General features: G+C 43.8%; 1 protein-coding gene across 4 annotated transcripts in view; it reads left to right on the top strand.

Moving 5' to 3' along the window:
• LOC137384483 (triple functional domain protein) overlaps positions 1–17257 on the top strand; it is an 873575-nt gene that overhangs the window by 610787 nt on the left and 245531 nt on the right. For all 4 annotated transcript variants that reach the window (XM_068058645.1, XM_068058631.1, XM_068058625.1 and 1 more), the window contains 2 exons: positions 6343–6444; positions 11312–11451. In XM_068058645.1, the coding sequence (XP_067914746.1) occupies positions 6343–6444; positions 11312–11451 (242 nt within the window). The remainder of the gene's footprint in view (positions 1–6342; positions 6445–11311; positions 11452–17257) is intronic.

The following is a 17257-nucleotide window of genomic DNA, read 5'->3' as shown; positions in this document are numbered from 1 at the left end:
TTCTTCACAGCCCTATCCACTTGAGTTGCAACTTTCAACGATCTATGCACATAGACCCCAAGGTCTCTCTGCTCCTCCACATGCCCAAGAACCCTACCGTTAACCCAGTATTTTGCATTCGTGTTTGTCCTTCCAAAATGGACGACCTCACACTTTTCAGGGTTAAACTCCATCTGCCACTTTTCAGCCCAGCACTGCAACCTATCCAAGTCCCTTTGCAGACGACAATAGCCCTCCTCGGTATCCACAACTCCACCAACCTTTGTATCATCTGCAAATTTACTGACCCACCCTTCGACTTCCTCATCCAAGTCGTTAATAAAAATCACAAACAGGAGAGGACCCAGAACTGATCCCTGTGGCACGCCACTGGTAACTGGGCTCCAGGCTGAGTATTTACCATCTAAGACCACTCTCTGCCTTCTATCAGTTAGCCAATTCTTAATCCAACTGGCCACATTCCCCACTATCCCATGCCTCCTGACTTTCTCCATAAGTCTACCATGGGGGACCTTATCAAATGCCTTACTAAAATCCATGTACACCACATCCACTGGTTTACCCTCATCCACTTGCTTGGTCACCTGCTCAAAGAATTCAGTCAGGCTTGTGAGGCAAGACCTACCCCTCACAAAACCGTGCTGACTGTCCCGAATCAAGCAGTGTCTTTCCAGATGCTCAGAAATCCTATCCCTCAGCACCTTTTCCATCAACTTGCCTACCACCGAAGTAAGACTAACTGGCCTGTAATTCCCAGGGTTGTTCCTATTCCCTTTCTTGAACAGGGGCACAACATTTGCCACCCTCCAATCACCTGGTACCACCCCCGTCAACAGAGAAGATGAAAAGATCATTGCCAGCGGCTCTGCAATTTCATCCCTTGCTTCCCATAACATCCTTGGATATACCCCGTCAGGCCCGGGAGACTTGTCTATCTTCAAGTTATTCAAAAACCCCAACACATCTTCCCTCCTAACGAGCACTTCCTCGAGCTTACCAGTCTGTTTCACACCGTCCTCTTCAGTAATACACCCCTTCTCATTCGTAAATACCGAAGAGAAGTACTCATTCAAAACCTCACTTATCTCTTCCGGCTCAACACACAGTCTCCCGCTATTGTCCTTGACCGGACCTACGGTCCCCCTAGTCATCCTCATATTTCTGACATACGCGTAAAAGGCCTTGGGGTTTTCTTTTATCCTACCCGCCAAGCATTTTTCATGCCCTCTCTTAGCTCTCCTAATCCCTTTCTTCAGATCCTTCCTGGCCATCTTGTATCCCTCCAGAGCTATGCCTGTGCCCTTTTTCCTCAACCTTATATACGCATCCTTCTTCTTCCTAACAAGACTCTCAACCTCTCTTGTCAACCACGGTTCCCTCACATGACCATCCCTTCCCTGTCTGACAGGGACATGCTTATCAATGGCCCCTACTATCTGCTCCTTGAAAAAGTTCCACATTTCGACCGTGCCCTTCCCTGCCAGCATATGCTCCCAACTTATGCTCCTCAGTTCCTGCCTGACAGCATCATATCTACCCTTCCCCCAATTGTAAACCTTGCCCTGTTGCACATACCTATCCCTCTCCATTACCACAGTGAATGCTACAGAATTGTGATCACTATCTCCAAAGTGCTCGCCCACCAACAGCTCTATCACTTGCCCTGGTTCATTACCTAGTACCAAATCCAATATTGCCTCCCCTCTGGTCGGGCAGTCTACATACTGAGTCAGAAAAGCTTCCTGGACATACTGCACAAACACTACCCCATCCAAACTATTCGATCTAAAGAGTTGCCAATCAATATTTGGGAAGTTGAAATCCCCCATAATTACTACCCTGTGACTTCTGCTCCTTTCCAAAATCTGTTTCCCAATCTGCTCTTCCACCTCCCTTTTTTAATTTAAGAAAACCTGACCGATTGGTTCTTGTTATGATCATAGCAAGTATGTAATTAAACACCTACTGAATTGGCCAGTACATCCACTTTCAGAAAGAATTAAACCTGTTCTGGTCAAACAAGGAGAGCGAAAAGAGGGAAGCCCTTTGACCCCTCCTCACTTGACCGTAACAGGCAGTTTGGTTTGCTGGTTGTAAGGAGTTAAGGAGGTGGCAACAAGTGCGCCAATGGAGGATGCCAAGAAAGGCACAAAGGGAAGTTATAGGCTTATCTAAGAGGGAGTCAAGCCTGGGACAGCAGCAGGAAGGTCGAGGAGTGCAGAAGGCTTGGGGTAGGGGTTTTACTTTAAAAATGCCTTCTGGATGTTGAATCATATATGGTGACTAATTAAGTAGGAATTATCTTTTATCTCTGCAACTGTAATGAAAGTACTTGTCCCCAGGCCCGAAAATTGACTAGTTCCACGTTTGTCTCATGGCAACTTTTCATGTCATTGAAAGAGTATACAAGAAAACAATCAGAATTAACAAATTTGAGAGTTAAAATTATTAGAATTAGAATTAGAACATTACAGCGCAGTACAGGCCCTTCGGCCCTCGATGTTGCGCCGACCTGTGAAACCATCTGACCTACACTATTCCATTTTCATCCATATGTCTATCCAATGACCACTTAAATGCCCTTAAAGTTGGCGAGTCTACTACTGTTGCAGGCAGGGCGTTCTACGCCCCTACTACTCTCTGCGTAAAGAAACTACCTCTGACATCTGTCCTATATCTATCACCCCTCAACTTAAAGCTATGTCCCCTCGTGTTTGCCATCACCATCCGAGGAAAAAGACTGTCACTATCCACCCTATCTGTAAGAATAACAGGTAATTCGGAGTATTGATTCATACTTCACAAGGCTTCTGTGTGTACGGAGTACAAACATTTGAACAATAGGATACTATTTTTTGAAGTATTAATAAGTCACACTGGATAGGTCTGTTATTGAAATAGTCAACTAGATTGCAAAGCACTCAGATTCTCAAGGCACACAACTACATTTTTATTTTCTACATTTTATCAGGCTAAAATACAATATATCCTTCGTTTTACAATTTTTGGCATGGTATTTATATTTCCAGTAATTAAAATGTAGATACTTTTACTAAAATACTTTTTAAACCCCAGTGAATTTGTTCATTCTGGCATATATTAAATACATAGTTGAACATTAAAATTTAATTTTCCTTCTCTGTGTGACTGCAAAAGGATCAATTTAGTATTGAAAGTTCACACTCCATGACTTAATTGGCCATGAGGAGTTAATTTAAGTGATAGTATGGGTGGAATTTTGACTGCCGGTGGGCAGGGGGTATAGGTGCGGGTAGTGGGTTAAAATCCCGAAAAGTGGCAGTGGGCTGGAACCCAACACGAGATCCTGCCCACTTCTGGGTTTCACTGGAGCAGGATTGGAGCTGAGTGGGGAATCCCTGTGGATCCGTTGGGTTAGTGATTTAAATAATCAAGTAGACAGTTGATTCTTGTTTAACCCAGAGTTCTGGCTTTAACAGCCAGAGCTTGGGTTTCACAAACTGTATGCAACTCGGAGAGAGCACAGCGGGGAGCCATTGTGCATTGAAACTGACAGGCTGGGAATCCATCAGAGAGTGAAACTGAAGAGCTGCAGCCCTCCTGTGTGAGGCTCACAGCACTTCTGAAAGAGTGCTTACACTGGTTAACAGGTGATTTCAAACTTCTTGGATACCATTTCACCTGTCTTGCACTTCACTCACCTTCATCTGCACTTTCTTGCTTTTAGCCTTCGCTGTGGCATTTGAACAACTTATGCAGCGCTTCCTTGCACTTCTGATGAGGAACTAAAGGAACAGCACTAGCAACAGCATTAGGAGAAGCAGGAGCAACACCAGCAGGAGTAACAGCTGCCTCTTCGACAGCTGCAGCCTCTCCCAAGGTCCCCAACCAAGATTATAAGCCCATTTTCTTGATGAACCCTTTTTAATGTTTGCAACACAGAGGCAACACATGCCATTTCACAGGACGGGGGGTGGGCACAAAAATCCTGCTCGAAGGAGGTGGGACCCCCAACACGGGTTCTATAGGCAGAGGATCAACTCAGCTGTCTTGACATGTGTGAGCACACATGCCTAAGAAGGCTCAGGCTTTCACAGCAGCTCATTGCTGATATCTGCAGCCTCGTGGAACAAGACTTCCTCCCCAGTGGACCAGATGGGCATGGAGTGCCAGTGGCCATCTAGGTAACTATCACTGGAGGGCCATCCCCCTCCCCCAGTTCTCTGTCTCTCCCTAGAGTTCTGCAATCTCTTCTGCAAGGAAAGAAAACAGAGATTTGAGTCTGAGAAATGAATTGTATGGAGAGGAAAGAAATACAACATTTGTGGAGGGTGACTGTGAGGCATGGGTGTGAAATTGCAGAAAGGTGAGTGTGAGTATTGGCTGTTCAGATGAGGATGTGAGGACTTGCCTGGAGAGAGAGGAATGAGTGCAGATACAAGGTGCTTTGGTCGAAGGAGTACTGTACAAAAAATGCTGGGTAAGTCAGAGTGTCAGGCTTGGCACCTAAAAGTGTTATGCCACTCACCTGTTATGCTATCCTGAGGTCCTTGAATCTCTTGGGGCACAGTCTCCAGGTTTAAGGGACCACATTTCTGTGACTCACTATCACGGCTACGTCATCCATGCTTGCTTGCCTTGAGAAACTGTCCTCTTCCTCCCATCCTTGGCAAACATCAGTTTCAGTCTCTCAGATCCCACAACAGGATCTCCAGCTAAGACCCGGGGGGCAGAATTTCCAGGTCTTTTTTCCATTTCAGTCATTGCTGAAACTCTGGAATCCATAATGACTTCATCCATTCTGATTTCTGCCATGGTCCCTTGAACTAGAAATCCTTCCTTTGACAGATTCAGCAAGTCATCCCACCCACCCTGCCTGGTCAGGAAACCCGGAAGCAGGATACCAATTACAGTTCAGTTACAAAGCTATGGCAAACTCCACAGCAGATTCCAACAGTTTCTTGACCCGCTACAGAGTCCCAGCCAAAATGGAGGGACATCATTACAAAATGTTGCCCTATATGCTGAATACATGGTGGCATATAGTCATGATGTGCAGTCCATCCCACAAAAAATGCATGGTAGTAAACAGTGCTTTACATTATACTTCTTCCTTTCTGAAATATTTTTGACTAGTATGGCACTAGTAGAAACCCTCAGAGTACTGAACAATTTGCAATGTCTTAAATAACATCCTATGTAAACTCAACATAGCATTATATTTCTTCTGCTCTACATTATTTGAAATATTCTCCAAGTAAAAAAAAATTGTGTTATATTTTGGTGAAGTCAGTGCAATACTTAATTTTTTGGTGGCTGTTTTGTGAAGATAATTAGACAGTAGTGCAGCAAATAATCATGTTCATCCAGGCAACTATCATTTTGGTATTAGTATTTTATAGAGTCATAGAGTTATACAGCACAGAAACAGGCCCTTCGGTCCATCGTGTCTGTGCAGCCATCAAGCACCTATCTATTCTAATCCTATTTTCCAGCACTTGGCTCGTAGCCTTGTATGCTGTGGCGTTTCAACTGCTCATCTAAATACTTCTTAAATTTTTTATTTATTTTTTTTTATTTAGAGATACAGCACTGAAACAGGCCCTTCAGCCCACCGAGTCTGTGCTGACCATCAACCACCCATTTATACTAATCCTACACTAATTCCGTATTCCTACCACATCCCCACCTGTCCCTATATTCCCCGACCACCTACCTATACTAGGGGCAATTTATAATGGCCAATTTACCTATCAACCTGCAAGTCTTTGGTGGTGGGAGGAAACCGAAGGACCCGGCGAAAACCCACGCAGACACAGGGAGAACTTGCAAACTCCACACAGGCAGTACCCAGAATTGAACCCGGGTCGCTGGAGCTGTGAGGCTGCGTTGCTAACCACTGCGCCACTGTGCCGCCCATTTTGTGAGGGTTCCTGCCTCTACCACCACCCCTTCAGACAGTTTTTTTTTTGCGCCCAGAACTGGCCACAGTACTCCAGTTCAGGCTGAACCAGTGTTTTATACAGGTTTGTCATAACATCTGTGTTCTTGTACGCCATACCCTTATTTATAATGCCCAGGATCCCTTTATCATCCTGCCCTGCCACCTTTAATAATTTGTGCACATATACCCCCAGGTCCCTCTGCTCCTTCACCCCATTTAGAATTGTACCCTTTATGTTTTATTTTGTTAGTTTTGTATATGTACAAATGCACCTGCTATGCTTCATTCAGAAATTTAATTGGTGTAGCAATAATAATCTAGAAAATAGACCTGTAAAATATAAATATTTCTTGCCCATGCATGCATTAACAGTTTGGAAACGAGTGAGAATTGAGCAAATACTTTCCTCTGTTTTATAGACTTCAGAACTTGGGGTCACAGAACATGTTGAAGGAGATCATTGTAAGTTTGCATTGTGGGTTGGACGGACTCCGACTTCAGACAACAAAATTGTTTTAAAGGTAATTTTGTTTTTTTAGAATTTGAGAAGTTTATGATAAATTGGCACAAGTTCATTTGTGGCCTAGTTCTGTTCATGCTCTGCTCAGTTGTGCAAAGTTGACTGAGATTCAGCACTGTTCCATATCCTTTTCTTGTTCTTCATGAAAAAATGGTAATATAGATCAAGATTAGGACCCCTTCCATATAGCAAGTAAAAGAACCTTCAAATAAAAGTGTTGGTCCTGTTTTTATTTCTTTTTCTTGTTACGACCGAGGCTGGAGGAGTGCATTGTCTTTCTCTAGTTCCACTTCTCACGGGTCACAACATATATTTAAATGTTTTACCCAGTTACCAATATGGCCAGTTATTTACTTTACCTGTTTTAGTTTCAGAATAAAATCCACCAACCAGGTTTCTTTAACAAACAACTAAATCATTAATTTATTATAAAACAGGACTTGTTCAATAAAGATGCAAAGCATTAACGTGCACACACACCAGTTAAAGAAAAAAAAAGTTTTCTCTGCAGAGATCTGTTTACAAAAAAAAAAACTTTGGCCAAATACTTGTTAATTCTTGAAGGAAAAGGATAAGATGTGGTATGTTCCCTGGTGGTCCCTTATTCTCGCGTCCAGATATGAATAGACAGCTGTTACTTGGATCTTTTTGGAGCAGTTCTTTTTAGGCGACGCCAAGGATTAGAAACAGAGAAACATAGAAAATAGGAGCAGGAGTAGGCCATTCGGCCCTTCGAGCCTGCTCCGCTATTCATGATGATTATGGCTGATCATCCAACTCAGTAACCTGTTCCTGCTTTCGCCTCGCACCCTTTGATCCCTTTAGACCCAAAAGCTATATCTAACTCCTTCTTGAAAACAGACAATCTTTTGGCCTCAACTGCTTTCTGTGGTAACGAATTCACAGGCTCACCGCTCTCTGGGTGAAGAAATTTATAGAGTCACAGAGAGATACAGCACTGAAACAGGCCCTTTGGCCCACCGAGTCTGTGCCAACCAACAACCACCCATTTATGCTAATCCTCCGTTAATCCCATATTCCCTATTACAGCCCCACCATTCTCCTACCACCTACCTACACTAGAGGCAATTTGCAATGGCCAATTTACCTATCAACCTGCAAGTCTTTGGAGTCTTTCTCCTCATCTCAGTCCTGAAAAGTTTACCCCGTATCCTTAGACGATGACCCCTGGTTCTGGACTCCCCCACCATCGGGAACATCCTTCCTGCATCTACCCTGTCAAGTCCTGTTAGAATTGTATAGGTTTCTATGAGATCCCACCTCACCCTTCTGAACTCCAGCGAATATAATCGTAACTGACTCAATCTCTCTTCATACGTCAGTCCCACCAACCTTCGCTGCACTCCCTCTATAGCAAGAACATCCTTCCTCAGATGAGGAGACCAAAGCTACACACAATATTCCGGGTGTGGCCTCACCAAGGCCTTGTATAATTGCAGCAAGACATCCCTGCTCCTGTACTCTAATCCTCTCGCTATTAAGGCCAACATACCATTTGCCTTTTTTACCGCCTGTTGCACCTGCATGCTTACCTTCAGGTGTACGAGAACACCCAGGTTTCCCCCTCTCAGTTTATAGCCGTTCAGATAATAATCTGCCTTCCTGTTTTTGCTACCAAAGTGGATAACCTCACATTTATCCACATTATACTGCATCTGCCATGCATTTGCCCACTCACTCAACTTGTCCAAATCACCCTGAAGCCTCTCTGCATCCTCCTCACAACTCACCCTCCCACCCAGTTTTGTGTCATCTGCAAATTTGGAGATATTACATTTAGTTCCCTCATCTAAATCATTAATATATATTGTGAATAGCTGGGGTCCTAGCACCGATCCCTGTAGTACCCCACTAGTCACTGCCTGCCATTCGGGAAAAAAAACATTTATTCCTACTCTTTGTTTCCTGTCTGCCAACCAATTTTCTATCCATCGCAATACACTACCCCCAATCCCATGCACTTTAATTTTACACGCAAATCTCTTATGTGGGACTTTGTCGAAAGCCTTCTGAAAGTCGAAATAAATCACATCCACTGGCTTCCCCTCATCAACTCTACTAGTTACATCCTCGAAGAGTTCTGGTAGATTTGTCAAGCATGATTTCCCTTTCGTAAATCTATGCTGACTCTGCCTGATTCTACCACTGTTCTCTAATGCGCTCTGCTATAAAATCTTTGATAATGGACTCTAGAATTTTCCCCACTTACGACGTCAGGCTAACTGGTCTATAATTTCCTGCTTTCTCTCTCCCTCCCTTTTTAAATAGTGGGGTTACATTAGCTACCGTCCAATCTGTAGGAACTGTTCCAGAATCTTGGAAGATGACCACCATCCACTTTTTCTAGGGCCAGTTCCTTAAGTACTCTGGGATGCATACCATCAGGCCCTGGGGATTTATCGGCCTTCAATCCCATCAATTTGCCCAACACCATTTCTCTCTCACTAAGCCCCCTGTCCCCTAACATTTCTGGTATGATATTTGTGTCCTTCTTTGTGAAGACAGAGCCAAACATTTAGTTGGTCAGCCATTTCTTTGTTCCCCTGTTTCTGACTGTAAGGGAGTTAGTCTGGCAGGCTTTCCAGGAGAATCACTGCATTGGAGTTTCAGCTATCACATTGGATTCTCAGGGTTTCTCAAAGAGTGGAAAAAGGATGAGCTGGTGGCTTCTCCAAACAATATCCAAAATGAAACCAACTCTTGACCACCATAAATCTTGACATGTCACTTCTCTGTAAACAACTCCCCGAGTCACCAAGCCTCCTGCTGTTTACTTAGCTTAAGACATGCGACATCCAGTAAGGGTTTGTTTTTAAACAAAATCTCAAGTGACCTTTTTTTTAAAAAAAAAACTAAGTCCAGCATCTGTGGAATCTCTTTCTGTTTTTCAAATGGATCCATTTCCACAATTTTTAAATACGAGTTTAAATAGGCAAAAGCTCACCACCTGAAGAAACCCAGACGCCTAACTTAGTTACATCACTCCATTGCACCATTCATAAGATTGGACTTTAGAGTCATAGAGTTATACAGCACAGAAACAGGACCTTCGGCCCACCGTGTCCGCGCTGGCCAACAAGCCTATCTATTCTAATCCCATTTTCCAGCATTTGGCCCGTAGCCTTGTATGGTATGTCGTTTCAAGTGCTCATCTAGATACTTCTTAAATATTGTGAGGGTTCCTGCGTCTATCACCCCTTCAGGCCGTGTGTTCCAGATTCCAACCACCCTCTGGGTGAAAATGTTTTCCTCAAATCCCCTCTAAACCTCTTGTCCCTTACCTTCAATCTATGCCCCCTGGTTATTGAGACCTCTGCTCAGGGAAATAGTTTCTTCTTATCGACCCTATCTATGCCCCTCATAATTTTGTATACCTCTATCAGGTCTCCCCTCAGCCTTCTCAGCTCTAAGGAAAACAACCCATTGGGCGGCACAGTGGTGCAGTGGTTAGCTTCGCAGCCTCACAGCTCCAGCGACCCGGGTTCAATTCTGGGTACTGCCTGTGCGGAGTTTGCAAGTTCTCCCTGTGACCGCGTGGGTTTTCGCCGGGTGCTCCGGTTTCCTCCTACAGCCAAAGACTTGCAGGTTGATAGGTAAATTGGCCATTATAAATTGCCCCTAGTATAGGTCGGTGGTAGGGGAATTGAGGGAAGGTGGAGATGTAAGAGGGTAATGGGATTAATGTAGGATTAGTGTAAATGGATTGTTGATAGTCGGCACAGACTCGGTGGGCTGCAAGGCCTGTTTCAGTGCTGTATCTCTAAATAAAATAAAAAAATAAATAAAACCCAGTCTCTCTTCATAGCTGAAATGCTCCAACCCAGGCAACATCCTGGTGAATCTCCTCTGCACCCTCTCCAGTGCAATCACATCCTTCCTATAGTGTGGTGACCAGAACTGTACACAGTACTCCAGCTGTGGCCTAACTAGTGTTTTATATAGCTCCATCATAGCCTCCCTGTGCCTCGGCTAATAAAGGCAAGTATGCCATATGCCTTCCAAGCCACCTTATCTACCTGTGCTGCTGCCTTCAGTGATCTATGGACAAGTACACCAACGTCCCTCTGAACTTCCTAGGGTCCTACCATCCATTGTATATTCCCTTGCCTTGTTAGTCCTCCCAAAATGCATCACCTCACACTTCTCAGGATTAAATTCCATTTGCCACTGCTCTGCCTATTTTATCAGCCCATCTATATCGTCCTGTAATCTAAGGCTTTCTTACTCACTATTTACGACACCATCAATTTTCATGTCATCTGCGAACTGATCATACCTCCTATATTCACATCTAATCATTAATGTACACTACAAACAGCAAGGGTTCCAGCACCGATCCCTCCGGTACACTACTGATCACAGGCTTCCACTCGCATAAACAACCCTCGACCATCACCCTCTGCCTTCTGCCACCAAGCCAATTTTGGATCCAATATGCCAAATTGCCCTGGATCCCATGGGCTCTTACCTTTTCAACTAATCTCCCATGTGGGACGTTAGCAAAACCCTTACTGAAGTCCATGTAGATTAAACATTGATCAAAACATTGGTTGAGATTTTGGACCTCAACAAGAAGATAGTAACACAATAGTCTAAATGAATGAATTCATAATTTGTTCATTATAGTGAAGCAACAGATTATCATTTAATTTTCCACCCCATTTTAGTTCTATTAACCTTTGGAAATAATGTACAAATGTTTGTAAGATTTAAATTTTATAAATGAAGCCCATTTTTATACAATTGCATTACAATTCATTTACACACAGTGTGCAAAGGAAATCTTTCATCTTGGTTATTTTCTTGTGTGCACACTTGGCTCTTGAATGTTCCTGTTTGTGTTGAAGGCATCCAGCATTGAAAATAAACAAGATTGGATCAAGCATATACGAGAGGTTATACAGGAACGGACCATTCATCTGAAAGGTGCCCTGAAAGAAGCAATCCACCTTCCCAAACCTACATCTCACAAACATAAAGGGAGAAGGTGAGTGCAGGCATATTGCAGCATTGCACACCAATATGGTACTTGTTTTGCATATTTGTGCTAGTAAACTAAAATAACATCAATTCTTTGTGTCCATTGACTGTTAAGAAAATCCTTTTTTAAAAATCATGAAATGGGGTGTGTGTAATCTTTCAGACATCTTTGTTCTTCGTCTTCTTTGACCTCCTTGTCTCGAGAGACAATGGGGAAGCGCCGAGAGGTGGTCAGTGGTTTGTGGAGCAGTGCCTGGAGTGGGTATAAAGGCCAATTCTTGAGTGACAGACTCTTCCACAGACGCTGCAGATAAAATTGGTTGTCGGGGCTATTACACAGTTGGCTCTCTCCTTGCACTTCTGTCTTTTTTCCTGCCAACAGCTAAGACTCTTCGACTCGCCAATCTTTAGCCCCGCCCTTATGGCTGTCCGCCAGCTCTGGCGATCACTGGCACAGGACTTCATGTCGCGTTAGCAGACGTCTTTAAAGCGGAGACGTGGACGGCCGGTGGGTCTGATACCAGTGACGAGCTCGCAGTACAATGTGTGCTTTGGGATCCTGCCATCTTCCATGCGGCTCACATGGACAAGCCATCTCAAGTGCCACTGGCTCAGTAGGGCGTATACGCTGGGGATGTTGGTCGTCTCGAGGACTTCTGCGTTGGAGATATGGTCCTGCCACCTGATGCCAAGGATTCTCCGGAGGCAGCGAAGATGGAATGAGTTGAGACGTCGCTCTTGGCTGACATACGTTGTCCAGGCCTCGCTGCCGTAGAGCAAGCTACTGAGGATACAGGCTTGAAACACTCGGACTTTTGTGTTCTGTGTCAGTGCGCCATTTTCCACACCCTCTTGGCCAGTCTGGACATAGCAGCGGACGCCTTTCCCATGCGCTTGTTGATTTCTGCATTGAGAGACAGGTTACTGATGATAGTTGAGCCTAGGTAGGTGAACTCTTGAACCACTTCCAGAGCGTGGTCGCTGATATTGATGGATGGAGCATTTCTGACGTCCAGTCCCATGTTCGTTTTCTTCAGGCTGATGTTTAGGCCAAATTTGTTGCAGGCAGCCGCAAACCTGTCGATGAGTCTCTGCAGACACTCTTCCGTGTGGAATGTTAATGCAGCACCGTCAGCAAAGAGGAGTTCCCTGATGAGGACTTTCCGTACTTTGATCTTCGCTGTAAGACGGGCAAGGTTGAACAACCTGCCATCTGATCTTGTGTGGAGGAAAATTCCTTCTTCTGCAAACTTGCATGCATGAGAGAGCAGCAGGGAGAAGAAGATCCCAAACAGTGTAGGTGCGAGAACACAGCCCTGTTTCACGCCACTCAGGATAGGAAAGGGGTCTGATGAGGCACCGCGATGCTGAATTGTGCATTTCAAATTGTCATGGAATGTGGCGATGATACTTAGTAGCTTTGGTGGACATCCAATCTTTTCTAGTAGTCTGAAGAGACCACGTCTGCTGACGAGGTCAAAGGCTTTGGTTGGATCTATGAAAGCCACGTGGAGGGGCATTCGTTGTTCACTGCATTTCTCCTGTAGCTGGCGAAGGGAGAACAGCATGTCAGTAGTGGATCTCTCTGTTCAAAAGCCGCACTGTGCCTCGGGGTAGACATGCTCAGTCAGCTTCTGGAATCTGTTTAAAACGACTCGAGCGAAGATTTTCCCCACTATGCTGAGCAGGGAGATTCCACGGTAGTTATTGCAGTCACCACAGTCACCCTTGTTCTTATAGAGGGTGATGATATTGGCATCGCGCATGTCCTGAGGGACTGCTCCCTCATCCCAGCACAGGCAAAGCAGTTCATGGAGTGCTGAGAGTATAGCAGGCTTGGCACTCTTGATTATTTCAGGGGTAATGCCGTCCTTTCCAGGGGCTTTTCCACTGGCTAGAGAATCAATGGCATCACAGAGTTCCGATTTTGTTGGCTGTTTGTCCAGCTCATCCATGACTAGCAGAGACTGGGCTGCATTGAGGGTGGTCTCGGTGACAACATTTTCCCTGGAGTACTGTTCTAGGTAGTGCTCCACCCAGCCAGTCATTGCCCAACAAGTGGACTGTAACACCGCACCAAACAGCACCACAAAAAAAGGAAAGAAGGTACCAGCCCTTTGTTTTGCAAGCTGGAATGTCAAAACTATGTGTCCTGGCCTGTTGGAAAACCTTACACAAATCAAGATTCTCGGAAGATCGCCATAATTAACAACGAGCTCAGTAGACTCATTGTGGACATTGAAGCACTTCAGGAGACATGCCTCCCTGCGAGCAGATCTCTATGAGAGCAAGACTACACCTTCTACTGGCAGGGTAGGGATTCTGAAGAACCAAGACAGCATGGAGTGGGCTTTGCCATCAAAATCTCTTCACTCAGCATGTTAGAGCCACCTTCAAATGGCTCGGAACGCATACTGTCCATCCAACTGCTCACTGCCTCTGGTCCAGTACACCTACTCAGCATCTATGCTCCGACACTCTGCTCCTCACCTGAAGTTAAAGACCAGTTCTACAAGGAACTCCATAATATCATTCGCAGCATTCCCAACACCGAACATTTGTTCCTGCTGGGGGACGTTAACGTCAGGGTTGGGGCCGACCATGACTCATGGCCCTCCTGCCTTGGGCGCTATGGCATTGGAAGGATGAATGAGAATGGACAGAGACTGCTGGAGTTGTGTACCTATCATAACCTCTGCATCACCAGCTCGTTCTTTCATAATAAACCCTGTCACCAGGTTTCTTGGAGGCACCCAAGATCACGTCGTTGGCACCAGCTGGACCTCATCATCCAAATCACATGCAGCTTCCACAGTGCGGACTGCGACACCGACCACTCCCTGATGTGCAGCAAAGTTGGACTCAAACCAAAGAAGCTGCATCACTGCAAGCAGAATGGCCGCCCGTGCATCAACACTAACAGAATTTCTTATCCACAGCTGTTACATAAGTTTCTAAATTCACTTGAAAAAACCCTTCAAAACACTCTTGCAGGGGATGCAGAGACCAAGTGGGCCCACATCAGAGGTGCCATCTATGACTCAGCAATGACCACCTTTGGCAAACGTGAGAAGCAGTATGCAGACTGGTTTCAATCTCACTTTGAAGAGCTGGAACCTGTCATAGCTGCTAAGCGCACTGCACTGTTGAACTACAAGAAAGCCCCGAGCGAGTTAACATCCGTAGTACTTAAAGTAGCCAGATGCGCAGCACAAAGAACAGCCAGGCGCTGTGGAAATGACTACTGGCAACACCTATGCAGTCGTATTCAGCTGACCTCCGACACCGGAAACATCAGACTGTATGATGGCATTAGGAGAGCTTTTGGGCCAACCATCAAAAAGATTGCCCCCCTCAAGTCTAAATCAGGGGACACGATCACTGACTAAATCAAGCAAATAGACATCTTAGTGACACCATTTAAACCTGCCTTCCTATGTAAATGCCCAAATTAGTTATATGCATGTTGAACAGTGAAACTAAAACCAAATTTACAACAACTGCTTACTCATCAGAATGTAAGAGTCAAGTCGCTTGACTAACTAACTTATTTTGTGCATCTGCATTAGGTCTGAGTTAGCTAACTCCTTAAGTGACAGATGAAGAGTTAGGTTGTTGTAAATCTGATTTAAGTTTCAGTGCAGACTGCTCGACAATACATATATTTCTTTTTCACCCACGTTTGAAAATGCACATAATTTAATGTTAACAATGCAAATACAGTGTCACCGAGTGGATGAAAAACCACGCAAAGCTAAACTGAGCTGCTGCAGAAGGAAGTGCACATTGTGTTAATTGACTGCTGGTTTTGTTCACTTGAGTTGGTGCTACTACTAAGGGAACTACTGGTGTGTGACAACATGGCAGGAGTGGAAGGCATCCATGTCTTGTACATATCTGTAGAAGAGTCTGCAGTTTCCAGTAGATAGGTGTGTAGCTTGCAAGAATATTATTGTCAGAAAATGCAGAAGTATCTTGAATAGATTGTAAATTATATTTTGACATTTGTGTGCTATATCTCCTTTGCTAAAGAAGATAATTTTATTTGTGAAGTATTAGCTGCATGTCTATAGTTAAATCTTTAGCAGCATGATTGTTTAGCAATAATAGTATTGGATATGCAAGCAGGTAATGACAGGCACAGGTCCATGGGCCATCTGGGGGTTGCTACAAACTTTACCATTGCACTGTGAAGAGACAGAGGGCATTTGCTAAACAAAGTGAAATTTCACAAGATTTTGATGTCCACAGCACAGAATTTGTAGTTAAATAATTCTGTTTGTCTTGCAAATTGAAGGAAGACATTTTCAGTAAATATTACTGAGTAGTACTGAATATCACAAATGTTAGTGGGCTGCCACGGCAACCGCCAAATTAGAGAGCAATTTGACTGCAGCAACACCTGACAATGGGCCCGACATTTAAAGAAGTATTTTTGTGCACTGTGTGATGTCTAGAAGTATTTTTATAATCAGGAAACACAGGTTAATCTTGATTCACAGTTCAAAATCTGAACTTTAGGCTTGGCTTTTTCTCTGGTTCATTATTTTTGTTTCATTTTTATGGTTGCTTTCAAATTCTATTGATGTTCCACCTCCAAATATTGTAGTATAGAGGTAACAAAATATACTGCCCCTGTTTTATAGCAGAAGAATGTGATGTGGCTCAAAGGGACATTTACTGATTTCTATAACTTGTTTTCCAAAACCTGCTGACTCAGTAATTGTTTAATTTGAATTGGAGAGATGACCAAGGGCATTGTTTGTGTGTCACTATTTGTGTGTTTTTATCAACAATGTGGTAAAATATAAAAAGGGATGTTGGAGATATGCTGATGCATGTTAATATTAAATATTAATTTACTAATTTTTATATTCGTTTATGGGATGTTAGTGTTGCTGGCAAGGCCAACATTTATTGCCCATCCTTAATACCATTGAGAGGCTGGCAGTGTGCTACCTTCTTGAACCACTGCAGGCCATGTGGTGTAGGTGCGCCCACAGTGCTGTTAGGAAGGCAATTCCAGTATTTTAACCTAGCGACAATGAAGGAATAGCAACATAGTTACAAGTCAGGATGATAGGATACTACCCTGAGGAACTCCTGCAGTGATGTACTGGGACTGAGATGATTGGCCTCCATCAACCACAACCATCTTGCTGGTATGTTGGTTTGAGCCTAAATTCACAACAGAGTGATTTCACAGGGATTTAAGTTAGGTTTCATAATTCAGATTTACCATATATCCCTTCATTTACAAAGTGTTACATAGAATCTACTGCACAGAAACAGGACATTGAACACAGCTGTTCAATGCCAATGTTTATAAGCCATACAGGCCTCCTCCCATTCTGATTATCTTTACCTACCCTATCCCTCTATTATGTTCTTTATGCATTAAGCCTCCCCTTAAATGTGACAATGCTATTTGCTTCAATCACTGTATAACGCTGCGTGTCCCACATCACTCTGTAAAGAAATTTCTGCATTCAATAAATTGGCTGTTCATTTGGACAGGTAAATGAATTTCCCTTGGATAAGTGCTTTGTGTGAGCCTTTGTAGTGCCACCCGATGAACACGGAACATCTTTTGCTCCCTTCAAATTGTGATTTTTTGAATTCAGCAAAAAGAACTTAAAATATATTTATTCAGTCACAGAAATAAGTGTACAAAAATGCAGAATATTTCTTAACACATAGTTTCCTTGGAACAACATTTATTTAAAAAATCATTCCTCCTAGCATAGTTAAAAGTTTCATTGCCCCACAAGATATTTGTAAAATTAAATTATTTTTCTGCAGATTATTTCACC

This window comes from Heterodontus francisci, chromosome 2 (genome assembly GCF_036365525.1).
Source record: "Heterodontus francisci isolate sHetFra1 chromosome 2, sHetFra1.hap1, whole genome shotgun sequence".
Taxonomy (NCBI): domain Eukaryota; kingdom Metazoa; phylum Chordata; class Chondrichthyes; order Heterodontiformes; family Heterodontidae; genus Heterodontus; species Heterodontus francisci.
This window is presented reverse-complemented; position numbering and strand designations above follow the sequence as displayed.